Source organism: Mesoplodon bidens (assembly GCF_964165515.1).
Source record: "Mesoplodon bidens genome assembly, chromosome: 17".
Taxonomy (NCBI): domain Eukaryota; kingdom Metazoa; phylum Chordata; class Mammalia; order Artiodactyla; family Ziphiidae; genus Mesoplodon; species Mesoplodon bidens.
Genome location: NC_138174.1, coordinates 19,173,265 through 19,200,647, shown reverse-complemented (window position 1 = coordinate 19,200,647; position 27,383 = coordinate 19,173,265). Strand labels below are relative to the sequence as shown.

At 40.1% G+C, this 27,383-nt stretch overlaps 1 protein-coding gene across 1 annotated transcript; it reads right to left on the bottom strand.

Moving 5' to 3' along the window:
- Positions 1 to 3,021: 3,021 nt before the first annotated feature.
- Positions 3,022 to 23,368, bottom strand: MED4 (mediator complex subunit 4). Its single transcript, XM_081214738.1, has 7 exons — positions 23,225 to 23,368; positions 12,264 to 12,330; positions 9,818 to 9,988; positions 8,017 to 8,074; positions 7,120 to 7,206; positions 5,477 to 5,608; positions 3,022 to 3,675 (listed from the first exon to the last, which is right to left on the bottom strand). Exons 1-7 carry the CDS (start codon positions 23,347 to 23,349, stop codon positions 3,503 to 3,505), a joined length of 813 nt encoding a protein of 270 aa, XP_081070864.1. The 5' UTR covers positions 23,350 to 23,368; the 3' UTR covers positions 3,022 to 3,502.
- Between the last annotated feature and the right edge of the window lie 4,015 nt (positions 23,369 to 27,383).

The following is a 27,383-nucleotide window of genomic DNA, read 5'->3' as shown; positions in this document are numbered from 1 at the left end:
CAGGTCCTTCATCATCATCTCTCCTGTTCCTGCAGCTGTACCCTCAGACTGATTGATTGATTGAGGTAAAATACACAACATAAAATTTACCATCTTAACCCTCTGACTTAGCTTTGACAGTACTCCTAGAATGACTTCTCAGAATCGTAAATTTGGTCATGTCTCTTGTCTTCCCAAACTTCTTGAGAAGTTCCCCATTGCTTGTATGAAAAATCCTTAACTTGACATGCAAGGTCTTTCCTAATTTCTCTGTAGTAACTTTCCCACCATATCCACATCACTTTTTCACTCTACTACATTCCAGGTGTATTTCTTTGTGCTTCCTCAAGGGTACTTCGCCAGTGTGTCTGCAGCTCCTGTGAACTGAATGTCACTCCCACCCTCAGTCTGCCTCAACAAAACCTTACCAATTTTTCATACTGCACTTCAAGGGTCCCTTCCTCTGTGAAGCTTTCTAGACTCAACCAGGCTGACTTTCACATACCACGCCTTACACTATTTCTACTGCAGTTTTTCAGTGGTGGCTTTTGAATTAGGCTGTAGGCTTAAGTGATATGTGACACTTGTGTTCTTCTAAAGTCATCTACTTTTGCCTTCTTGTATAACTTGGTTTAATTTCTAATGGGTTGAATTCACTCCCAAAGCATTTGTGAATAGATTCTGCAGATAAAATGCTCCCAAATCAGCCTTCTCCTTAAAAATGGCTGAAAATAGGTGCTCGTTTATAGTGCATAGTTTGCATAAGCACTGTTTGTATGAATGAAGAGGAAACATGTCCACATTTCAGGGATCAGGTGTGACTCTCGGGGTATTTACTGTGGCTGAACACCACCGTTGATTATTTGCAGTCTTGGGCTTGGTTCAGTGCCTGTGAACTGCAGCACATGCCATGCTGTGTTCTGTTGATTGCTTGCCTCCCCAGGGAAAGTAAACTTCAGGCTGGAGACTGTATTATACACACAGCAGCCAGTGGTGACTGGGAGTACTAAATGCCCAGTGTGTGCTGGTTGAGTGAAAAATTGACCTTCTAGTAGTTCTTAACTAGTCCTTGTTCTGGGCTGGAACAAGACAAGTAGTGCTGAGCATACTCAGAGAAGGGAATGCAAATTGTGTTCCAGGCATTTGGAGGGACATAAAGGAGAGCTGTTTCTATAGGTGTAGGGAGAGAGGAGCTAGAGTCTGAAATAGAAACAGAGTAGCCTTGGAGGATAGACCTAGAGTCTGTCACACAGAGCGAAGTCAGTCAGAAAGAGAAAGACAAATACCATATGCTAACACATATATATGGAATTTAAGAAAAAAAAAAGTCATGAAGAACCTAGGGGTAAAACAGGAATAAAGACACAGACCTACTTGAGAAGGGACTTGAGGATATGGGGAGGGGGAAGGGTAAGCTGTGACAAAGCGAAAGAGAGGCATGGACGTGTATACACTACCAAACGTAAGGTAGATAGATAGTGGGAAGCAGCCGCATAGCACAGGGAGATCAGCTCGGTGCTTTGTGACCGCCTGGAGGGGTGGGATGGGGAGGGTGGGAGGGAGGGAGATGATGCATGAGGGAAGGGATGTGGGAACAGATGTATAACTGATTCACTTTGTTATAAGCAGAAACCAAAAAAAAAAAAAAGACCTACACAAAGTCCAAAACCAGGTGGGGGAAGCTGAAATCCAAATGTCCGTTTACCAACAGTGAGGAATAATGAGGACAAGTTCCTGTGTTTTGGGGGAAATCGATAAATAACGTGTATGTGAAATGTGCCTTAAAATGAAAGTTTAATGTGCTTAATTTATAAGATGCCTCTTCAGATCTTGCTGGAGGTATTATATAACATATAAGTCCTATTAACTTTCTAGAATATTTTTTAAAATCCAAGTTCTGAGATACATTTAGACCCGAGGGTTTTGGATGAGGGGTTGTAGAGCTGTACAGATAAACACCAGGTGAGCATGTATGCAGCAGCTTGATTTCTTTGAGGTACATGTGAAATTTCCACTTGTTTTCTAATCCACTGATCCATCAACACTCATAAGGAATCTATATATTCCTTAGTCCTATTTTTCCGTTTGGGTTTATTTTTTTTTAATGTTCTTAGTCTGTGTTGGTTTATATAAGTAAAAACCCCTGGAGGGAAGAGGTGCTAAGATTCTTGAATTGTGAATGGCAGTGACTGACAAGGATCTTAAAGGCTTTAGGGTCCCAGTACTTAGATTTGGATGTGAAGGCCTCACACAGATTCCCATTCAGCAGGTAAGAAGGTTCTTCAATCTGCCTTCTACCGGCCACCACAGTAATTTGGTTACGCTTGGTTTGTGGCCAGACTTTGAGAAATACCACTTTCAAGACAGTTAAAATGTAACCAACATGGCCATTGTGCTTTGCACACGTCTGACATCCTTCATATGGGGTATGCTTTTTCTTTTTTCAATATTCTCTTTTCAAACAAAATGTATATAATGTGTTTTTTTTAAGATAAAAGTCTACACCAAAATGTTAATTGATATGATCTCTGGGTAGAATGCTAATTTCATTGTCTCCTTTATGCTGAACCATATTTGCTAAATTTTCCACAAAAGATCAGGAAAAAGAGTAAAGGGTGCAATACTGTCTAAAACTGGTCAGTCAAAATACAGCTGTATAAGCATATTATTTAAACATGGATGTTAACCACCAGAAGTTAAAAGTGATTCCTTCTGGGAACTGCCGTAAGAGGGAAGGTGAAGGCCAGAGTGTTTTCCATTCTAAAACTTTTCATAGAATTTGTTATGCTTGTTATATTATGATTTAAACTAACTGAATTAATTCATTCAATTAGTTTTAAAAACTACTTCATTTTATTTCTTCTAAGAATGGCAGTGTGTGCCTTTAAGAAACCTACCAAAGCTGGTATTAACTAGTTCAGATGTATGCATTACCTCATGTTCATTCATCCTCCAAATTCTAAAGTATGTACAAAATGCAACTGGATTTACAGGAATATCCTACCTACGCTGAAATTAAAAAAAAAAAAAAAGCATAGAAAGTACAAACAAATGTGAGTTTATTTACAAAACATACAATAATTACAAATAGTACAAATTGAGACGATTTCTCCTGTTCCTGTGACAGAAGCTAACGGCCTTTACTTTCAAATGAGGGTTTCTGTTATTCTGAGTTATGATGCATTCAGTGATCCGCTGCCTTTGTTTATGCTTTTCTAAATAATTCCAGGAGGCCTATTAGTGACACGTACATGGGTCACACAACTGGAATAGAACAAGACAGCACTGAACTGAATAATCTTTTTTTCCAACAGTAAATTTTGATTTTCTCTAAGTATTCACCTAGTGGTTTAGAACTGAAACCATGACTTTTGGCTTTAAAAAGAAAGTCCACTGTGATTTTTAATAGGTAGCACAATTCTACTATAGCCGATTATCACCTGGCTATTTTTACAGGTTTGCAATTATTTAAGAAACAGAATTCTATAGTATTCAATTCTGTATGTTTTTGTCTTACGCTTTTTTAATCAGAGTCACTACTACTGCTTGAGGAGTCTGTTGACATAACCTCTACATCATCTTCATTTTCTTTGTTATGTCCTGGAGGTTCCAGCAAAAAGTCATTACTGTGATTTGGTGGTAACATATTCATTGCTATATCATTTGACTGCCATGGATACTGTGGAGCAAGGACATCTGGAGAAAAGAAAGAAGCACACATGAGAATGTTTCTACTAAAAATTAATTTACTTAGTTATACTTTCCTTCATGCAAATAATATGAAATAAAATTTCTTAAAGGCTGGAAATCAAAATATACATTTGGCCAAATTGATAATCAAATTTATCATGGAGAAGTGTGATGTTCTAGTAACATGTGATGTTTAGACTCTATGGTTTATTTTTTTTAAATCATACTTTCCTGTAGTCACTATTCAAGATGTTCACAATTTCAAATCGAATGTCTCATACCTATACATATTTTACACACATATATAATAGGTCATATATAGTACTTTCTATATATTCTCTCTATATATATTATAAATAGCTAATGTAAACTATACTGTGTATTCCGGTTTAAACTGCCTCTTAAGCTTCAATTCCACTCTTCTCCCTGGACCCTGAAAACACTTCTCCTTTGCCAGCAGCCACAATGTTAAGCTCTGTCAGTAGAGGGCACTGCAAGGACTCTACAGGAGGAACAGGCTTCCCTTCCAGGATCCTGCGTTTCCCTCCTGTGGTGCCTGGTGGGTGTGTAGGGCATCAGTGGCATGCCAGTTGGATGACTTCCCAGCAAGTCTCCCAGGGACCCTAGTGGATAATTTCCTACTTGCTAGCTCTGGCCTGTGACACCTCATCTAACTTCTCTGCCATCCAACAGGCCAGAGCTACACCTTTTCCACTCCGGGCTGAATATCAGCCTTGGGATTGGGGGTGTGGGGGGGAGGAGCCTCTTCTCAGTCGGTCCCTTCCTTGGGTATCTGCCTCATCCTACACGCAGTAGCTGCTCCCTGCATCTGTTATTACTGAATTTAAAAAATATAGTTCTCTTTACTGTCTAGTAGTTAGTATCTGGTTACTACTCAGTAGTTCTTTAAATTTTCCTTCATATTGCTGGTGTGGTTTCTGCCTCCTGCCTGGACCTGACTGGCATATTATGTATGATACAGTACAATCAAAATGAGAAAAATGAGGAGATACCAAGGGAAATTAATGCACAGTGACTTCCCCGTTTGTACTTTAGTTAACAACAGTGATGTTTATAAAAAGCATTTTTAATAACACAGGGACAGCCTTACAATGAAATGTTAAGCATAAAAAAAACATTATCTACAGTATGTTTTTAGCGATGTAAAAAATACATGAAAAAACATGAAATATGTAAAATATTAAAACTGCTCAAAAAAGACTAATTTTTCCCTTTTTTATGCCTTTTAAAAAACTTTTAAAATGTTCTACCAGATCAAAACAAAACAAGTCACCTACAAAAGGTAAAAGGGGAACATAAAATAAATATAAGAACAGTACAAACCTATATGCAAAACCTGAGGAAGGCTGAAGTTCAGAATAAGCTGAGTCTCACAAAAAATGATATTCTATTTAGGTATTAGAACGCCCATAAAAAGCTTTGTTAGTCACTTTGTTAATTTGGGTTTTTTTCACAAGTGTGCTCACTTGGTATTCTTTAAACTGAACATGCATACATCTTATTCTGTTTATAAAATATATTTCATTTAAAAAAGCTATGTTTGGAGCTTAGTTAATGAGGCCTAATTCCTGAGGAAAATGGCACATAAAATCAGTTTATTCTAATTTCGTAGCCTCCATCTATAACAGTCTTTAAACTAGAGGAAGCAGAGAGGAGGATAAACTGGTAGAGAACCTAGCAACTAAAAGGAGTTGGGTCCAGACCCTCAAACTTGTTCAGATCTCTGTCTTCCTCATCATTTCTGAAAAAAACCTTTGTTTGAAAGCATTATTCTGATTAACGTTACCTGGCAATCTTCCTGCTGCAAGTGCGTCCCCTGGTAGATGACCGTTCACTCCATTAGTAGAAGGGTTGTTCATCTGGCCCAATAATCCACTTCTCATCTCCAAATCAGTTGGGTATGGTCTCCGTGGGTCCCCTAAAAAATAAGACTGCTTTTAATTCAGTCACATGAAAATAAGCTGATACCTTCTCTGAAATATTGATTTTCCTTGGTTGACTTTGAAAAACTCAAGCCACATTTTCAATTTTGGAATATGAAGGTCATCTTATCAATTGTTATTAAGACATAATATATTAAAATTTTAAATACATGTATTCTTATTTCTCTCTAGATCTTCACAATAATACACTATTCTCTATATGAAAAGAAGACAAGTCTCTCATTTAAGCAAACATTCCAAATGACAAAGGAAGAAAAGTATAATCTTGAGTCTTCTAAATTAAAACCTTTTCCTAACCAACCCTCTTTGATCACGTAATTTAAAGACTAATTCCTGGGGACTTCCCTGGCGGTCCAGTGGTTAAGACTCCACGCTTCCACTGCAGGGGGCGTGGGTTCCATCCCTGGTCCAGGAACTAAGGTCCCACATGCCGCATGCTTCGGGAAGGGAGGGAGGAAGGAATGCTAATTCCTGTAACATTCCAGTGGAGTATCAGGAGCCAATAACATTCATTTCCAATCATGAAAGCACACTTTTTAGTTCTGCGTTGATGAAAACTTGGCCAGATTTGGACCAATTTTTTGGTAATATTTTCTCACCAACTCCAGATTATTTATCCTCCAAAACCGTAGCTACCCTTAGTGTTTCAGGTATGGCAAAATACCACCGTCAGGAGTGACTAGAGCTGAGATAACTACCTCCCATTCCTCCCAAAAGGCTGCTGCTCTACCTGAGGTCTCTGCTGTCAGTATATGTAACAATGGACTTCCCTGGTGGCGCAGTGGATAAGACTCTGCGCTCCCAATGCAGGGGGCCGGGGTTCGATCCCTGGTCAGGGAACTAGATCCCACATGCCACAGGGCAACTAAGAGTTGGCATGCCACAGCTAAGGAGCCCACATGCCACAACTAAGGAGACCGCCTGCAGTCACTAGGGAGCCCACGTGCCACAACTAAGACCTGATGCAACCAAATAAATAAATATTTATATATATATAGCAGTTAGTTTCTCTGCTATTTCTAATTACTCCAGCTCTCTGCAGTCCTGTGTGTCTGCTGCTGGGTGTCCAGTGCTTCATCTTTATCCCCTAAGAGCTGGGACGTCTCTTTCTCAGGCTGGAACCCTTGTGGAAATCCTAATGGCTCAAAAAAGTTAGCTTCTGGCCAGCCTGGGTTTTACAGGTATATAAATCTATAGCTTTAGAATCATCACATATTATACTTCTAAAATTTATTAATTTATTACTGATTTTTTTAAAAAAAGGAAAGAAACAGAGTTTCCAGTGGCAACAGCTTTGTAGAAAACCAAACTGATAAAACCCACGGCCTATATTATCACTTATAAGACACTAAAGATGTGAAAATATGAAACATGTTTCTAAGGATAAATACATTCCATATTTAAATCTTTTCTTCCTATTTTTGTGTACAGTCACCTAAGAATTTTCAAAACCACATATCTCTCGTACAAAGAGAATTACTTTTACCTGGGACCCAGGTCAGTGGGGCACACACAGCATTACTTGCACTAATCCTATGTGCATACTTAATTATTTCTTCAGAGGAGATAGCACCTGAGAGAGTCAAGAGGAGAGTGTTAACATTTCAGTCTAGTAAACATACAAGTTTGTCAGTGCCTACCTCACACACACACTTCATACTTAAAATATATTCATTAGGTTAGAAAAGTACACTAGTAAATAATATGTATAGCACAACCTGGTTTTTATTTTAGAATATATGTCATATATGTATTTGTATTGTTCTTGTTACGTATGTATTACAGATCTAAGAAAAATCTGGAAGAACACACACCAAACATTAACAGTACTTAATCTAAACTAGGACAAGGGGCAAGTTAGATGTAAATCATACCTACAAATCATTAAAAGTAACTAAAGGCTTCATTATAATTCGGACTTTTAGTATGCAATCTGAAAGATCCAAAATGGAAGCCTTTTAAAGAGAGAAGCAGGACAGGACAAGAAGTCATGCTGAGCCTCTAGAAGCACCACTACATGTGCACACATCCCAAAGCCTTATCTAGTTCTGACTTCACAGTGTCTTTCAAGATCCACCTCAAATCCCACTTGCTTCCAGCCCATATTCTACTCTCCCAACAATTTAAAAAACCCACTGTCTTTATTGCACATTTGGGTAACAGCCATAACTTCTATTATTGCTTCTTATAACCTGAAAAAGGATGTGACACCTCCCTAGCAATGCCCAGCATAGTGCTGTAACATAGCAGGCACTTTACAATGAAAATTTATTGGGAACTTTTCAACAGCAGCAAATGATTACCAATAATCCTCTCTCATCAGTTTCTTGAAACCAAAATTTGGATTTTTCAGAAAGTCATTCAGTGTTCCCACAGTACTAACCTTTTCTTGCTTTCTCTATTGACTTGAGTTTTTCTTTTGCTTGGTAAACAGCTGTTGCCTAATTTAAACAACATTAAAAAAAGAAATATGGATTATTCAAAACTATACCAAGCCCAGTTTTTGGCTAAATTCACAAAATCATTTATCCCATAGAAACAATATGTAAAATTTGGAAATCCCCACAATTTATTTGTAATATTCTGAACCACCACTTGGGTATCATTTGTATAAGTTACAGTCAATGAAAAAAGAAACATTTATGAGTCAGTCTCCATACACGTTAGTTGTTAGAAACAAAATGTAAATTGGATTGTTCACTACCATTTTTTCTTTATGTCATCTATCATAAACATGCAGAAAACAGACCACGTACTACTCCCAAAGCATCCTATTCTTATATCTAGTTCAAGGGTAAAATACCAAAAAAATTTTTTTTCTAGTTTACAAGATAAATTCTTGGATTGACAGTCTCATTCATTTATACATTACCATTACCTCCATGATTAATGACTATTATAATGAACTCTTCCACCCACCCTCCCCTGGGCAAAGGCAAACTAAAGGGTAAAATGAAGCTAACCTAGTATATGCATCCTCCACCGTAACACAGCGTTTAAGAGTAAGGAGTCAGAGAGATCTAGGTTTATGTTCCATCTCTCAACTTTTACCTCTTGGGCAAGGTAGGTATTCATTTAAAATCATGGTTTTGTCTGTAAAAATAGAATAACGGTACTGACCTCATATAATTGTTATGAAGATTGAGATAATACACATAAAGTGCAAAGTACAGGGCCTGGTGCACTAGGGCTTAACTATTAGTTGCCACTATCTAAATCATAAAATTTAGTCTTTTTATAGTCCTTGTGTTCACTGTCTTTTGGAAATCTAATCTAGAGAAGAGCCAGCAATGTCTGGTCCATATGAGAATCAAACTCAGGTCTGCCTGCAATACCACCACGTAACAATTACATTAGTTAGTATTTAGTGAAATAACTAAGCAAATAATAACAAATAAATTGTCTCTCTGAAATAGTAGCCAGGAACAAGAAAGGAAAAACTAGAGTCCTTAACATATATCCAAATCCCATCTAGTTTAGGATGGAAGACTAAATAAATGTAAATTTTAATCAATATATAAAATTGGTATATACTTTTACTGATTTCAAAAATTACTTCTAATACTGAAGTAGAGATTTAGACTATTAACAAATGAAAACTTAGGACACGATAAAAATAAAACTTCCCATTTCCATTAATTCAAACTTGTGAAATCTTCAAATAATGAAAATATGGTTCAAAAGTAATGCAGACTATTGGAAAACAATAATTAAAAAGGGAAGGACTTCCCCAGTGGTCCAGTGGTAAAGAATCCGCTTTCTTCTTGGTCAGGGGAACTGAGATCCCACATGCCGCGGGGCAACTAAGCCCACGTGCCGCAACTACTGAGCTCGCGCACCTCAACGAGAGAGCCCTCGTGCTGCAACTACAGAGCCCATTCACTCTCGAGCCCCCACGCCACAACTAGAGAGAAGCCCGCGCGCCGCAACGAAAAGATCCTGCATGCTGCAACTAAGACCAGATGCAGCCAAATAAATAAATAAAATAAACGAATAAAATAAATAAATATTTAAAAAAACGGGGGGAATGACATGGTCTTTCATCTATCCAAAGTGACAAAGGGTCACTTTTAGACTTGGAAATTCAAGTTTTCTACCACTTCAAAATTGTAATACATTTATTTTTCAGAAATAGAGTAAATAATATCCTTTTTTACATTAAGAAACAGCCTCTATCAACTTACCAGTATCTGTTCCGCTTCCTTTAGCTGTTTTTGTAGTTGCTGAATATCACTGTCTCTTTTTTCTACTTCTTTTTCTAAAACTTGCATTTCATGATGGATTTTTCCCTGATTAAGTGCCAATTTCATTAGTTCTTGAAATTCCCCATCTCTATGAATTAACAGCTCCAGGACCTGTCAGATAATAGGTGATTAAAGCAGACAACAGAATACTGAAGAACTACATTCCAATGAAACAAAGAATCCACACGTGAATTGGCTAGTCCATAAAGTTTTAACACCTTCAAAGTACTGTTTACTAATCATTGTTAATAATAGCCTACCTATGATTATTTTAGAAGAGATTAATATCAAGGTTTTCTGCTTTTTCTAATTATATGCTATTCTTTCACACAAAATAAAACAAACCTTTCAGAACTAGCAATATGCCAAAATGAGCAGGTTTATTCATTTCTCAGGGAAGGTAAAATTTGACATGATTTTATTAGCTGACACCAGGAACTGAATAGACATTCCTCTGAACATATACAAACGGCCAAAAATACATGAGAAGGTATTCAACATCACTAATCATCAGGGAAGTGCAAATCAACACAACTGGATATGACCCTGCACCAGCTAGAATGACTATAATCAGAAAGACAAAAGATAACAAATGTTGGCGAGAATGTGGAGACAAAGGGAACCCTTAGAATCTGAATTGGTGCAACTACTGCGGAAAACATTCCATTAAGTGTGGCGGTTACTTAAAAAATTAAAATTAGAACTACCACATGATCCAGCAGTTATACTTCTGAGTATTTATCCAAAGGAAATGAAATCACTATTTTCGAAAAGATATATGCACTCATATGTTCACTGTAGGATTATTCACAATAGCCAAGACAAGGAAGTAATCTAAGTGTCCATCAATGGATGAATGGATAAAGAAAACGTGATGTAAATCTATACACACGCACACACACACAAAGGAATATCATTCAGCCACAAAAAAAGAAGGAAATCTTGGCATTTGGGATAACATGGACGGACCTTAAGAACATTGCATTAAAGGAAATAAGTCAGACAGAGAAAGACAACCACCATATTATCTCAGTTATATGTGGAATGTAAAAAGAGCCAAAACACATAGAAAAAGAGCTCAGATTGGTGGTTGCCAGGGGGAAAGCGGCAAAATGGGTAAAGGTGGTCAAAAGGTACAAACTCCAGGCTATAAGATAAATAAGTTCTGGAAATATAACGTACACCATGATGACTATAATTAAGAATACAGTACTGTAAATTTGAAAATAGCTAAGAGAATAAATCTCAGCAACTTAAAAAAGTTCTTTAAAAATGTGCAGGGACTTCCCAGGTGGCGCAGTGGTTGGGAGTCTGCCTGCCGATGCAGGGGACACAGGTTCGTGCCCCGGTCTGGGAAGATCTCACATGCCATGGAGTGGCTGGGCCCATGAGCCGTGGCCGCTGAGCCTGCATGTCCGGAGCCTGTGCTCCGCATGGGGAGAGGCCACAACAGTGAGAGGCCCATGTACCGCAAAAAAAAAAAAAAATGTGCAGAGGAACTGAATAGACATTTTCCCACAGACATACAAATGGTCAACAGGTACTTGAAAAGGTGCCACTTTCCCTGCAATTTTCTTAGAAGTTTTTATCATAGAAGAGAAAGGACTTCCCTGGTGGTACAGTGGTTAAGAATCCACCTGCCAATGCAGGGGACACAGGTTTGAGCCCTGCTCCAGGAAGATCCCATATGCTGCACAGCAACTAAGCCCGTGCGCCACAACTACTGAGCCTGCATGCCACAACTACTGAAGCCCTTGTGCCCTAGAGCCTGTGCTCCCCAACAAGAGAGGCCACCTCAATGAAAAGGCTGCGCACCGCAACGAAGAGTAACCCCTGCTCGCTACAACTAGAGAAAGACTGTGTGCAGCAACAAAAACCCAATGCAGCCCAAAATAAATAAATAAATAAATAGATAGATAAATAAATAAAATTTGTTTAAGGAAAAAAAAAAAAAGAAAAAACTGGGGACTTCCCTGGTGGTCCAGTGGTTAAAACTCCACGCTTCCACTGCAGGGGGCGTGGGTTCCATCCCTGCCTGGGGAACTAAGATCCCACATGCCGCGTTGTGCGGCCAAAAAAAAAAAAAAGAAAAAAAAAACTTAACCATGTGAGGTGATGGATGTTAACTAAACTTACTGTGGTAATCATTTTGCATTATGTACCTATATCAAATTGTTATGATATACATCTTAAACTAATACAATATTACATGTCAATTATATTTCAATTATATCTTACCTAAATGATGCAAAAAAATCAATTTAAAAACTGCAATTAATAATTTAATAGAATCTGATCTTCCTGTTCTCACACAAAGTAAATATAAATAGGAAATTGTAGAAATGATGGAGGTTTTTTGTGTTTAATTCAAAAAGAAACCACTTACCTGGTTTTCCTCTCCAGACTGTAACAACTTTTGGTTTCTTGAAATCGCCAGCATTTCTATAAGTTCTCTATAAAACAAAAATAAAGTTTGCAAAGTAAATACAATAGAGGCTCTACCTGATCTCCACCTGACTGACTTGCTGGATTCACGGTACCGACAGCAAGCTGAGTACTCAGAGCTATTGCCCCACAGGCTGCTTTGACTGTGGACTTCAGCTCTCACTGGCACAGTGCATTCTCACCAAGACTCAGCTGTGTTCATTACCAGACCCATTTATTCAAACTTTACTATTACTATAATTGTATAAATTGAGTATATAAATACAAATGAAGTATGACTGTGAATAGGAAAAACTGTTTCTATAAAAACCTAAGCTTGGAAACACTTAACAGAGGTTTGCAAAGAATAACTATGGAACCAGGAGAAGTAAAGTCATAAAAACTCAGCAAGAACCTGCCCTAAGACTGCTTGATGAGTGTCCAAGAGCTCATTTCACTTCAAAAGAAACCGAAGTAGAAAATGCAGACAATGCATTATGCGTGGTTTAGGCAAGAAAAACTCCTACATAAGGGGTCTACAGGCCAAATGCAGACCATCTGTGGTTTTTGTAAATAACTTTTCTTGGATGATAGCCACGCCCCTTCATTTACATATCACCTGAGGCTGCTTTCCCACTACAATGGCAGAACTGAGTAGTTGTGACACAGAACTTCTCACCTGCAAATTTTTAAATTAACCAAACAGGTATCAGCTAAGATATATTTCTAGAATGCTCATTTGTTAAATATGCTAATTTTCTACATGAAAAACAGTAGAATGATTGGGAAAAAATGTGTAGCAGGTAATATTCTATATATTAGTTTCAAAACTGTTGATAGATGGGATTTAATTCAGATATTATCCAGGAGAGGACAGCTTCACAATTAACCATCTGACACTACTAGTCAGCCCCGGGTTTGTACCTTCTCACTGGCCGCCATGCTATTTTTACCTTCCTAGTTCCACATTCCACTCACTAGCCTCAGGCTGTTTTAGTGGATGGTGCCAGTTGGACTCGGCCTCCCTCCCATACACCATTATGTATGCATTAATTATCTAATTAATGAAAAATGTAGATAAGGAAATAAAAAGTCTTCATTCACTCATTCAAATATTTCTTGAGTGCCTATTATGTGCCAGGCACTTTCTAGATGCTTGGGTTAGTAAAGTGAACAATGGCAATTAAATTCTAATAGAGAAGACAAAAAATATATAAGTAAAATCAGAGTGACAGGGGTTAGGAAGAAAATAAAGCAGAGTGTTAAACCAGAGAGTGTCGGTGTGGTAGTCTGGCTACTTACACTGGGTGGTCAGGGAAGGTTTCTCTATGGGAATATCTTTGAAGTAAAACATAAATTAAACAAGAGAAGCCAGCCAGGAGATGTGGGAGGAAAGAATGCTTGGTAAAAGACCCAGCTAGCTCACTGGCTCAAAGATGGGTTTGAGGAAATGTGGCCAGAGCACAGCAGGCACCAGGGAGCAGGATACAAAATAAGGACAATGGAGGGAGGGAGGGAGTGAAAGAGAGAGGGAGGGGGAGGGCTGGATTGTGTAGGGCCTTGTAGGTCAGGGTACAGGATTAGTATTTCACTCTTAAGTGCAAAGAGAAGCTACTGGATTATTTTAAACAGGCAAAGGACATGACCTGATTTACGTTTTTAAACAACTGCTGAACTATCTGGAGAACAGACTGTAAGAGAGCTAGAAATGGAATCAAGTTACGTGGTTTTTGTAGTGTCCCAGGCAAAAGATGACACTGGCTTTGACTAGGTCCTAGCCACTAGGATTTAGTAATGGAAATGGGGAAACATGGACAGATTTACGATACATTTTGGAAGCAGAGCTGACAAGACTTGCTAATGGATTAAACAGACATTTTATGAAAACATGTTATATTAGCCCTTTTCTGCACCCCATTAATGAGATGGAGAGAGTTGAGAACCCCTGGCCTAAATAAAAGCTGGTTTCTGTGGGGGAAGGGATGGTGGTAAGGGGTTGGGGGTATGGTGGGAGAAGCAGAATGACCCTTTCTTGCCAATCTGGGAGTATAAATCAACAGAAAACCTTACAAGGGCTCACTTTAGGCAGAGGCGTACAGGGAGGGAGAGGTCTGTAAGATTCAGTACTCTTCACTAACTGTCTAGGATAAAGTGGAAACCTCTGTCCACTCCAAGGGTGAAGAGAGGCTGAAGGACCCCCCGTCCTCTCTCTCATTATGGGAGTGGGAGGCCCATGGTGCTACAAAGGAAGCAGCTGTACTCCTGGCATGCCAAATTAGAATCCTCCCACATTTCCACACAAATATAACTTATACAGGGTTAGGTCCTATATTATTTGTGATACTACACTTCAGGTAAACAATTTTCTTTTAAATTAATTAATTTTTTAAATTTATTTTTGGTTGCACTGGGTCTTCGTTGCTGCGCGCGGGCTTTCTCTAGTTGCAGTGAGTGGGGGCTACTCTTCATTGCAGTGCGCGGGCTTCTCATTGCGGTGGCTTCTCTTGTTGTGGAGCTCGGACTCTAGGCGCACGGGCTTCAGTAGTTGTGGCGCACGGGCTTCAGTAGTTGTGGCGCACGGGCTTAGTTGCTCCGTGGCATGCGGGATCTTCCCGGACCAGGGCTTGAACCCATGCCCTGCATTGGCAGGCGGATTCTTAACCACTGCGCCACCAGGGAAGCCCCAGGTAAACAATTAATAGCCTGGTGGGGAAACCTCAAGACTCCTATCAATGTGGTTTCTGTTCCACAATAAGTTCTGAGTTACAAACAGGTTAAGAAAAACTTTTTAGACTACGATCTACCTATAGGTTTCTATTTTTTAAATTCCTCCAAAGACTAACTGATTCTATCACATCTTACAAAGTGTTGGATTGGCCAAAAGGTTCGTTCGGCTTTTTCCGTAGATGGCTCTAGCAGCGCTTAGTGGTCTTTAACTGCATTCGAAACAACTTTGTTAGACTGTACTGTGACAGCTGTCATGTCGGCATGCATTTAAAAAAGCACTTATCAAAACTGGTGAATTTTTGTGTAGCCGTTTTAATACTGAAAATGGAAGAAAAAAAGCAACATTTTCAGCACATTATGCTTGATTATTTCAAGAAAAGTAAAAACACAACTGAAATGCAAAAAAAGATTTGTGCAGTGTACAGAGAAGGCGCTGTGACTGATCGAACATGTCAAAGTGGTTTGCGAAGTTTTGTGCTGGAGATTTCTCGCTGGATGATGCTCCATAGTCAGGCAGACCAGTTGAAGTTGATAGCAATCAAATCGAGACATTAATTGAGAACGATCAACGTTAGACCAGGTGGGAGATAGGAGACACACAATATCGAAACCTAGCGCTGAAAATCATTTGCACCAGCTTGGTTACGTGAATTGCTTTGATGTTCGGGTTCCACATAAGTTAAGCAAAAAAAAACCTTCTTGACCGTATTTTCGCGTGTGACTCTCTAATGAAACGTCACGAATATGTTCCGTTTTTAAAACAAACTGTGACGGGTGATGAAAAGTGGATACTGTACAATAATGTGGAATGAGAGATCGTGGGGCAAGTGAAATGAACCACCACCAAGCACACCAAAGGCCAGTCTTCATCCAGAGAAGGTGATATTGTGTATATGGTGGGACTGGAAGGGAGTCTTCTATTATGAGCTCCTTCCAGAAAAACCAAACGATTAGTTCCAACAAGTACTGCTCCCAGTTAGATCAACTGAAAGCACGAAAAGCATCCAGAATCAGTCAACAGAAAACGCATAATCTTCCATCAGGATACCACAAGACCACATGTTTCTTTGATGACCAGGCAGAAACTGTTACAGCTTGGCTGGGAAGTTCTGATTCCTCTGAGGTATTCACCAGACACTGCACCTTCAGATTTCCATTTATTTCGATCTTTACAAAATTCTCTTAATGAAAAAAATTTCAATTCCCTGGAAGACTGTAAAAGGCACCTGGAACAGTTCTTCGCTTAAAAAGATAAAAAGTTTTGGGAAGATGGAATTATGAAGTTGCCTGAAAAATGGCAGAAGGTAGTGGAACAAAAGGGTAAAAACGTTGTTCAATGAAGTTCTTGGTGAAAATGAAAAATGTGTCTTTCATTTTTACTTAAAAACCTAAGGAACTTTTTGGCCACCCCAATAATATACTAAAAGGCTATATAATCAGGTAAGAGTAAAAAAATATATGCCAAATTTCACAACCACTACTTTCTAAAGTCAAGAGGTTACAATAATGAGGCTTTTTTTCGTTTTTCATTAAAAAATGCAAAGAGAAAAAGTTCATTCATAGGATAATGACAAACTTCACAATCACAGAATCAGTATAAATATCTACGTGTGACTGGCCACATAATGGGACTTTTTGGAAAGCCAATCACACTGGAGCAGCCTCATTCTGTGGAGGGGTTCCAATGAGTCTTAGGTGGCAAACCAAAGTGACATCTCTTCCATCACCACCAACAACCATTTCCAGGATTATAAAAGAGAGAAATTCTCACTTGCCTACTACTGTCACCCAGTCTTTCTTTAGAGATGAACAAATAAAACAATGTGGCAGATACGGCATGAGAAAATCAGAGAAAAAGAAAAACGAACTTCTAAGACAATGGCTATTACCACAGGCAGCAGAGCTCCTCAAGAAAGAAGAAGGCTTCAACCAATCTGTCAACAGATTCAGCGAGGAGGACTACAAATTAACGAGAAATCCAAGTCTTTCTGGCATTCCTGGAGAATGGGAAGCAAAAGAACTACAGCTTCTTTTAGAGGAAGCAAAAGAGAACTCAGCACTTCAGGTGATCATGTACAATGGGAAAGCTGAAGGAGAAAGTTTCAGGAACACCGAGGTTCCTGAGGAAAATTTAAATGATGCAAAATTTCAGTGGATAAATACACTTCATCAAATGGAAAATGCTATACTTGACAATCAAGAATCAAATATAGAGAGGAATAAATTGGTCAAATCTAGATACAAGAGAATTTCAATTTAGTCTCAAACTTAACATAACTGATAAATTACTTAGCTATGCTATCTCAAGCAAAGAGTACATGAATACCAAGTATATGCACTCCTATAGGTACCGACAGCATCAGGTAAACACACCACAGATAGACAGCCCAGGAGCCAATCAATCTAGAGGCAAGATCTCAAGATTGACTACTGGGCTGTCCAATGTCAGGAGATGTTCTCAAAGACCATTATACTGAATGGGTAGGCTCAGAAACACAGTTCCTGAACTTGGTGGACATGAAATATATACTAGGGTTACTCGGCAAAACAGACAAATAATGTTATAGCGAGTAAAGCTGAGAAAAGAAACGAATTTACTGGGCTCCAGAGTAGAAGGGTGAGATGTAATAGTTCTTTGGTCATACTAAGGCAAAGATTTGAAATTCTCAGACTAAGACCTATTCAGAACAAAAGGCAGCATCCATTGCTTCCCAAAGGGGGTGTTACTTCTTCACAAAGTCAACATATTTACAGAAAAATTAATTACCACCATCCATACCATGTGGTTGGTCAAAATGAACAGATAATAAGGATCACTGTAACTCGACTAATTTCACACTCATCAGTATCATCAAGATTCCTTAGCAAAAATGCTAGAAGTCAATCAAGTATTAGACTTGGGCTTCTGGTGAGAATTCTCCCAAAAGAAGAAAGAGCTCAAGGGAATATTTCAAACAGAAAAAGACCCAGAATTCAAGCAAATGGAAAAAATTGGCTCAAAAAGTAGCAAGGGAGGTATTTTCCAATTAACCATTAGTTGTTCTTAAACTATATGCCAATAAAATGAACAACCTACAAGAAATGGACAAATTCTTAGAAGGGTACAATCTCCCAAGACTGAACCAGGAAAACAAAGAAAATATGAACAGACCAATCACAAGTACAGAAATTGAAACTGTGATTTAAAAACTCCCAACAAACAGAAGTCCAGGACCAGATGGCTACACAGGCAAATTCTATCAAACATTTAGAGAAGAGTTAACACCGATCCTTCTGAAACTATTTCAAAAATTGCAGAGGAAGGAACACTCCCAAACTCATTTAATGAAGCCACAGTCACCCTGATACCAAAACCAGACAAAAATACCACAAAAAAAGAAAATTATAGGCCAGTATCACTAATGAACATAGATGCAAAAATCCTCAACAAAATACTAGCAAACCAAATCCAGCAATACATTAAAGGGATCATACAACATGATCAAGTGGGATTTATCCCAGGGATGCAAGGATTTTTCAATATACACAAATCAATCAGTGTGATGCACATTAACTCAAGAATTAAAACCATATGATCATCTCAACAGATGCAGGAAAAGCCTTTGACAAAATTCAGCACCAATTTATGATAAAAACTCTCCAGAAAGTGGGCATAGAGGGAACCTACCTCAACATAATAAAGACATATGACAAACCCACAGCTAACATCATACTCAACGGTGAACAGCTGAAAGCATTTCCTCTAAGACCCAGAACAAGACAAGTATGTCCACTCTCACCACTTTAATTCAACATAGTTTTGGAAGCCCTAACCATGACAATCAGAGAAGAAAAAGAAATAAGTAAAACTGTCAACGCAGATGACATACTATTCAAAGAAAATCCTAAAGACACTACCAGAAAACTATAAGAGCTCATCAATGAAATCGATAAAGCTGCAGGGTACAAAAATTAATACACAGAAATCTCTTGCATTTCTATACACTAACAACAAAAGATCAGAAAGAGAAATTAAAGCAAACAATCTAATTTAGCACTGCATCAAAAAGAATAAAATACCTAGGAATAAAACTACCTAAGGAGACAAAAGATCTGTACTCTGAAAACTGTAAGACGCTGATAAAGAAATGGAAAGATGACACAGGTGGAAAGATACACCATGTTCTTGGATTGGAAGAATCAATATTGTCAAAATTACTATACTACTCAAGGCAATCTACAGATTCAGTGCAATCCCTATCAAATTGCCAATGGCATTTTTTGCAGATCTTTAGAAGAAAAAATCTTAAAATTTGTATGGAAACACAAAAGACCCCAAATAGCCAAAGCAATGTTGTGAAAGAAAAACAGAGCCAGAACAATCAGACTCCCTGACTTCAGACTATACTATAAAGCTACAGTAATCAAAACAGTATGGTACTGGCACAAAGACACATTTACAGATCAATGGAACAGGTTAGAAAGCCCAGAAATAACCCCATGCACCTATGGTCAGTTAATTACAACAAAGGAGGCAAGAATATACAATGGAGAAAAGACAGTCTCTTCAATAAGTGGTGCTGGAAAAACTGGACAGCCACATGTAAATGAATGAAATTGTAACTCTCTAACACCACAAACAAAAATAACCTCAAAATGGATTAAAGACCTAAATGTAAGACCAGATACTATAAAACTCTTAGAGGAAAACAAAGGCAGAAGACTCTCTAACATAAATAGCAGCAAGATCTTTTTTGATCCACCTCCTAGAGTAATGAAAATAAAAACAAAAATAAACAAATGGGACCTAATCAAACTTAAAAGCTTTTGCACAGCAAGGGAAACCATAAACAAAACGAAAAGAACCCACAGAATGGGAGAAAATATTTGCAAACAATGTGACCAACAAGGGATTAATCTCCAAAATATACAAACAGCTCATGCAGCTCAATATCAAAAAAACAAACAACCCAATCCAAAAATGGGCAGAAAATCTAAACAGACATTTCTGCAAGAACAAATACTGATGGCCAACAGTCATATGAAAAAATGCTCAACATTGCTGATTATTAGAGAAATGCAAATCAAAACTACAATGAGGTATCACCTCACACCAGTTAGAATGGCCATCATCAAAAAGTCTACAAACAATAAATGCTGGAGAGGGTGTGGAGAAAAGGGAATCCTCCTACACTGCTGGTGGGAATGTAAATTGGTACAGCCACTATGGAGAACATGGTATGGAGGTTTCTTAAAAAACTAAAAATAGGGCTTCCCTGGTGGCGCAGTGGTTGAGAGTCTGCCTGCCGATGCAGGGCACACGGGTTCATGCCCCGGTCTGGGAGGATCCCACGTGCCACAGAGTGGCTGGGCCCCTGAGCCATGGCTGCTGGGCCTGCACGTCCGGAGCCTGTGCTCCGCAACGGCAGAGGCCACACCAGTGAGAGGCCCGCATACTGCAAAAAATAATAATAATAATAATAATTTTTAAAAAACTAAAAATAGACCTATCATATGGTCCAGCAATTCCACTCCTGGGCACATATCCAGAGGAAACCATAATTCAAAAAGATACATGTTGGGCTTCCCTGGTGGCGCAGTGGTTGAGAGTCCACCTGCCGATGCAGGGGACACGGGTTCGTGCCCCAGTCCGGGAAGATCCCACATGCCGCGGAGCGGCTGGGCCCGTGAGCCATGGCTGCTGAGCCTGCGCGTCCGGAGCCTGTGCTTCGCAACGGGAGAGACCACAACAATGAGAGGCCCACATACCGCAAAAAAAAAAAAAAAAAAAAAAGATACATGCACCCCAATGTTCATCGCAGCACTATTTACAATAGCCAAGACATGGAAGCAACCTAAATGTCCATTAAAAGACGAACGGATAAACAAGATGTGGTACATATATACAATAGAATATTACTCAGCCATAAGAAAGAATGAAATAATGCCATTTGCGGCAACATGGATGGACCTAGAGATTATCATACTAAGTGAAGTCAGGCAGACAGAGAAAGACAAATATCATATGATACCACTTATACGTGGAATCTAAAAGAATGATATAAATGAACTTACTTACAAAACAGAAACAGACTCACAGACTTAGAAAACAAACTTAGGGTTACCAAAGGGGACAGGTGGGGGGGAGGGATAAATTAGGATGTTGGGATCAACATATACACACCACTATATATAAAATAGATCATCAACAAAGACCTACTGTATAGCACAGGGAACTCTGTATGTAATAACCTATATGGGAAAATAATCTGAAAAAGAAAAATATGTAATAGGGAAGAACCTTTGTATTCTATTACAAGTTAATTACTAAAGAGACGTTGCCTATAAGCTTAAATTATACATAATGGCCCATCTCTGGGAACCCTGCCTCCCGGGTAATGAGCGTTAAGCTAAAACACCTTTGTTGAGCTCCCGGGAAACATCTTGACCAGGCCCACCTGTGAAAGACTGCAGGGAGGAAGAAATGAACACATCCCCTCTGGAGGCTGACCTAAATTTCTGACTTTAGCCCCTCTCCTTATAGAAGCCTGAATTCTAACTCAGGTAAGATGGTTCTTTGGGTCCAGCACCCTCCCGGTTTGCTGGCTTTCTGAATAAAGTCTCTACTCCCTGCCCCAACACCTCATCTCCTGATTTACTAGCCTGTCATGTGGCAAGCAGTAGGAGCCTGGACTTGGTTACAGATGTACATGTATAATTGCATCACTTTGCTGTACACGTGAAACTAACACAACATTGTAAACCAACTTTACTCCAATATAAAATAAAAATTAAAAAATAATCATAATAAAATAAATTTTAAAAAAGAAAGTTTAAAAAATAAATTAAATAAAAACAGTATTCATTTAAAAATAATGCTGTTGGAAAAATGGCACCAACAGACTTGCTTGACACAGGGTTGCCACAAAGCTTCAATCTATAAAAAAATGCAGTATCTGCAAAGTGCAATAAAGTGGAATAAAACAAGGTATGCCTATATATAAGACTTATTCTAAAACGTCAAAGAATGTTGACTACAGAAAAGGTGACACTTGAACCGGATTCTGGAGGATAAACGAACGATTCATCAAGTTGGAGGTGGAGTAAAAACGGTACTGAAGATGAGGAAGCTAGCTAGCTTGAGAATGGGGAGCATTCACCGAGGCTGGAATAAAGGGTATGGGAGGGCAGAGGGATGCGGCAGTAAATGAGGACACGATGGATTAACAGGGGTGGAGAATGGCTTTACTGCACGCTAAGCTAACGAGTTTGAACTTCACTTCACTGGGCAATGGGAAGCTACCAAGGTATTCTACAGCAGAAAAGTAATACCAGAGGCTTTTTAAAAAAGATAGCTCTGCTCTCGGGTAATATAGAAGGATAAAATGCAGAAGCATTAAGGCAAGTGAAACTGTTGGGAAGCTGCATTAAGAATTAATTATAACAGTGGGGATGGGAACATTTTAGGAGGAAGAACCAGAACAATTTTAACATCCAAGTGAATGCATTGGAGCTAAGGAACGCTTCAATCTGACAGATTACCATGAAAGATGGGAGAATAAGGAGGAGGCCATCCAATTTCATCTCCTACCTCTCCACACACGCTGCACTCTAGCCACCCCAAACTGGTAATTCCAGCACCAAGTCGTGCGTGCTCCTGTTCCACGCCTTCGCACATGCTGTTCCAGCCACAGGCCGCCTAGTGGGTCTGCGGGACTCATTCGTCCCATGCAGTCCTTTCTCCAGGAAGCCTGCCCTAACTACCTATCAAAACAAGCTCCGCGCCACAGTCACTGTTGACACGTTAAGTCTCTCCCCCTTGACACTGGGCTCCTTCTCGTCGACATCTAGCTTCCCCCGCAGGACCGTCTCCCAGCGCGCGGCACCCAGGGGAGTTCCTGACATGTCTGTCGAGTGTCGGTGGACGAAGGGACTCACACCCGGCGACCTCGAAGGTTCGCTACGATTCTGACAGTCTGGGGTTCCAGAGTCACTGTCAGTATTAAAATGTCCTCTAAGGGGGGAATATGCCTTCCGAGCCCCCGAGGGTTGCGGGCCCACGTCCCGACCCTCGTGCACTGTCCTTGGGAGCGTGCGCCGCAGCCCCGAGCGCGGCCCTCCCCACCAAGCCCCGGGAACCAGCCCAAGACAGGCCGGTGGTCCCGAGTCAGTCCTCCCTGCCCAGCCCCAGCCAGGCCCTCAGGCCGACGGCCCCACCTCGACAAGACCTCCAGATCTTCCAGCGCAGACAGCAGCCTCTCACGTGTGCTGTTACCGCCTGCAGCTCCCGAGCCGCCGCCCGGCCGCTCCTTCTCCTTCTCGCCACTGGAAGACGCCGCCATCCCCCGTTACGGGCCAGCGTCCGCGCAGCTACGCGCAGGCGTGGAGGGGCGGGCTCGGCAAGCGGAAGGAAGGGTCACCGAGGCGGGGGACGAGAGGCGGGCGGGAGCGCCCCCTGCGCGCCTGGAGGTGCCCTGCGGGCCGCAGCGCCATCTGCTGGGCAGCGAGGGCTTCTCGGGTCTAACCCTTGGAGCGAGAGCCAAACCGAGAACAGGGGTCCATCGCGGTCAGGGTCTCCTATGCCTTAGGTTATTCAAGCTGGAATGGGAAGTTTCTGTTCAACGGATTTTAAGCATTTGAGGGAATTACATAATGGCCTGCCTCTTGTGTCGTTTCTTCGTAAAATGGGCCGGGGTCTCCTCATATTAACCTCTCTTTAGTCTGCATTCCCATAACACTGCTCCTACCCTCCTGCTTGGGCTCTCAGGGAGGCAGTAAGCACTTTGGGACAGGAACCGAAATCCATCTTATTTTCTTTAATTTTTTCTTATTGTGGTAAAATACACTTAGCATAAAATGTACCGTGTTAACCGTGTACAGTTCAGAGGCATGAAGTACTTTCAGACTGTGCGCCACCATCACCACCTCCTTCCCCATAGCCCTTTTCATCTTGCAAAACTGAAACTCTGTATCCGTTCATCAACCATTTCCCATTCTTCCCTCCCTCCGTGCTTAGCCATTCGTCTGTCAGGGACACTTGGCTTGCTTCCACAATCTCGTACTCCATCTTTATAATCATACATCTCCAAACTGTTTTGTTCATTGCTCAAGATGACTAGCGAACTGAATCCATCAATATAGTATGGAAATGGTTGTTGAAAATAGTTTAAATAATTGATGTAGCACACATTCCAAATCAACCAAAAATGTACCTTAGCCCACTTTTCTGGGGGAGAACAATGCAGTAGGAGACCTTCCTTACTAGGAAAACCCGAAGTTAAACAGCACTGGCAGTGGGAGCTCTGTATCTGGCCCAAGCTGCCGTCACAGAAGGTGAGCTGGAAAGTTGTCACCTACAGACAACAGCTGGGCGCGAGGCAGGAGTACCTGTGGTCCCCTCGTTCCACAGTCCTGTCCTCTGCTCTGTCCTTCTGGAGGTGCCAAACCTGATTCCTGCTGGACACCCAGAGCTGAGGATTTCCTTGGGACTCATGCTAAATAAATTATTCATGGTAACTGCTGAATAATAATAATTATCCAGAATGCCACTTTATTCTCTTACGATGAGCACAATTATACTCATAGACAAACCCACACAGGAAGCCATAAATTATCACCAGAATGTCGCTTGATAAACTTGGATCAGAACAAATGAACGTAAATAAAAACTTAATTGATGCAATCATATGGATTTGCACCTCCATAGTGTAGGGATATGTGCGTTAAAGAGACTGGCATATCTGTGTTCATAGGTCAGCGCGCCTCCTTCCCTAGACAGTGCAAGAGACTCATGGACACCTTTTATTTTCCAACCACCCTCCACTTCTGCTCTGGGCTAACCCCTTCTTTTAATACAGTCAATTCTCAGGCAATGGACTAAATTAGATTTAAGCTTTCTTAATTACAATTGCATTCTAAGCATGCCTCCCAGTAGCTCTAGTCAATAATTTCTTATGTTAAGTTTCCAATGGGCTAAACTGCAGCCTGTGTGGGTTTTGCTTACTGAACTCTTACAGGTTTGCCTTGGGTCACGATTCCGGTGGGGGGAGGGAGGTCATATTAGTGTAGCTTCCACATAAAAGTTCTGGGAGGGTTCTAATTAGTTAAAAATGACCAATTATAAGTCCTACTTTACAGATAATGAGGGTCAATATGTGGACAGTATATGTATGTTGTGAACTCCATACCTCCTCAGATTTGTGCAAATTCACATGCACACTGAACGGTCTCTATAGACTGATAAGTAATGGCACTTCCTACTGATACGCTCTTTTGCAAACTGTGCAGACCTAAGCGTGATAAACAAAATATGAGTTATTTTATAATATATTATACAGCTGAGCCTTGAGCAACGTGAGAGTTAAGGGTGCCAATCGGAGTACTGCCGTCTTTGCCTTAAAAACAAAGAAATTGTTAAATGACTCACCCAAGGCAGAAAGCTGAAACAGGATTGGACAGAATCAGGACTCAAACCCTAGTTCTTTTGATTCTATATATTGTGATCTGTAATCAAACACAAGCTTTTCCCCACACTGAGTTAACTTAAAGATCTGTAAAATGAAAATGCAGTTTCTATATCTGTTGAAAAAATTCCACGTATAAGTGGGCCCCCGCAGTTCAAATCTGTGTTGTTCAAGGGTCAACTGTAATTAAATATGAATACTTTATATATTTGTATTGTTACGATACCTGAATTCATGGCAACTTTGAGTGCAAAAGATTTTCTCAATCTATAGAATCAAAAAGGGCAAGTACCACCTTCTTATGAATATTTATGCATGCAACCTGCAAGGTGCTGTTCTAAGTATGTTTAAAAAATGAACTCCTTTAATTTTCATAAAATTCCCAGAAATGGGGCTTCCCTGGTGGTGCAGTGGTTAAGAATCGGCCTGCCAATGCAGGGGACATGTGTTCAAGCCCTGGTCTGGGAAGAGCCCACATGCTGCAGAGCAACTAAGCCCATGCGCCACAGCTTCTGAGCCTGTGCCCTAGAGCCCGCGAGCCACAACTGCTGAGCCTGTGTGCCACAACTACTGAAGCCCCCGCACCTAGAACCCGTGCTCTGCAACAAGAAAAGCCACCGCAATGAGAAGACGTGCACCCCACAATGAAGAGTAGCCCCCACTCGCCACAGTCAGAGAAAGCCCACGCACAGCAACAAAGACCCAATGCGGACAAAAATAAAATAAATTTAAAAAACAAAGGAACCTCCCAGAGGTGAGTACTGTAATTATCTCCATGCTACAGGTAATGAAGCTGGAGGCGGAGAAGTGGAGAGGCTCGCCCCAGGCCACACAGCTGGTCAGTGGCACAGCTGGGATCTGAACCCAGGGTCTGGCTCCAACATCTGTGCTCTTAGCCTCTGGTTGTCCTGCCTCTCTTTTTACTGAGTTACCTTCATGTACAGAAAATGGGTTGGGCACCTCTTGTCTAAAACACAAGCACCGTCAAACACACAGTTCAGAAATTTGAGTAAAAAGCAGCTACAACCTTTGGTGGATGTTTGAGTGAGAACAAGAAACTAATCAGGCTGCTCTTGAGTCAACAGAGGTGGCTGCATACACTACATGTCTTTTTTAAATTATTTTTTTATTTTTATCAATGTATATACGTTTTTATATAATGCATGATTAAAAAGTCAAAGAGCCCTGAAAAGCTCACAAAAACAGAGTTTTCAGTCACCACCTCCCCAACTCCCACATCCTGTCATATCCCTCACCCTAGTGGCAACCACTCTCAACGTTTCTAATTGGTCCTTCTACGTTTTGCTTGCAAATTTTAAAATAACATGCCTACATTCTATATCTCTATTCAACTCTTTTGGAAATTCATTGCTTTCCGATTATGATGAATGAGGATTTTATCTCTACATGCCCTGTTCCCCTTCCTCTACCCTCTCAACAGATAAAATCCAAGTTTTTGTTAAATCGATAGTCAGTGCTTACATTACTACACTATTATTTACATGTAACTAGGAATTATCATTTGTTTGAGATATCTAACAGATATCTCTGTAGAGGTTTCTAAAAAAACAGAATAGAACAGAACATTACATCAAAGTGCATATCACTACTTTGTGGACACTTTTTTCGGCTGTATATTTATGTGTGTGGGTATTAGGTCAAACATAGAATATATTTTTTAGTGTGGATTGAAAAAGTTTGCAAGCATTGGAGTAAGGATGATACCAACCCTAGGTCTTAGAAAAACAACACCTTCTACCTGAAGGTCCCCAAAGGGAAAGTTTGTATAACTTTTGTGTTCCTGGGGCAGACAGTCAAAGCAAACATGTACAAATAAAGTGGTGTGTTGAGATGATCATCTGTGATGCATTGCATAGATGGAGGGTGTCATTATGGGCTCCAAATTATTTGCT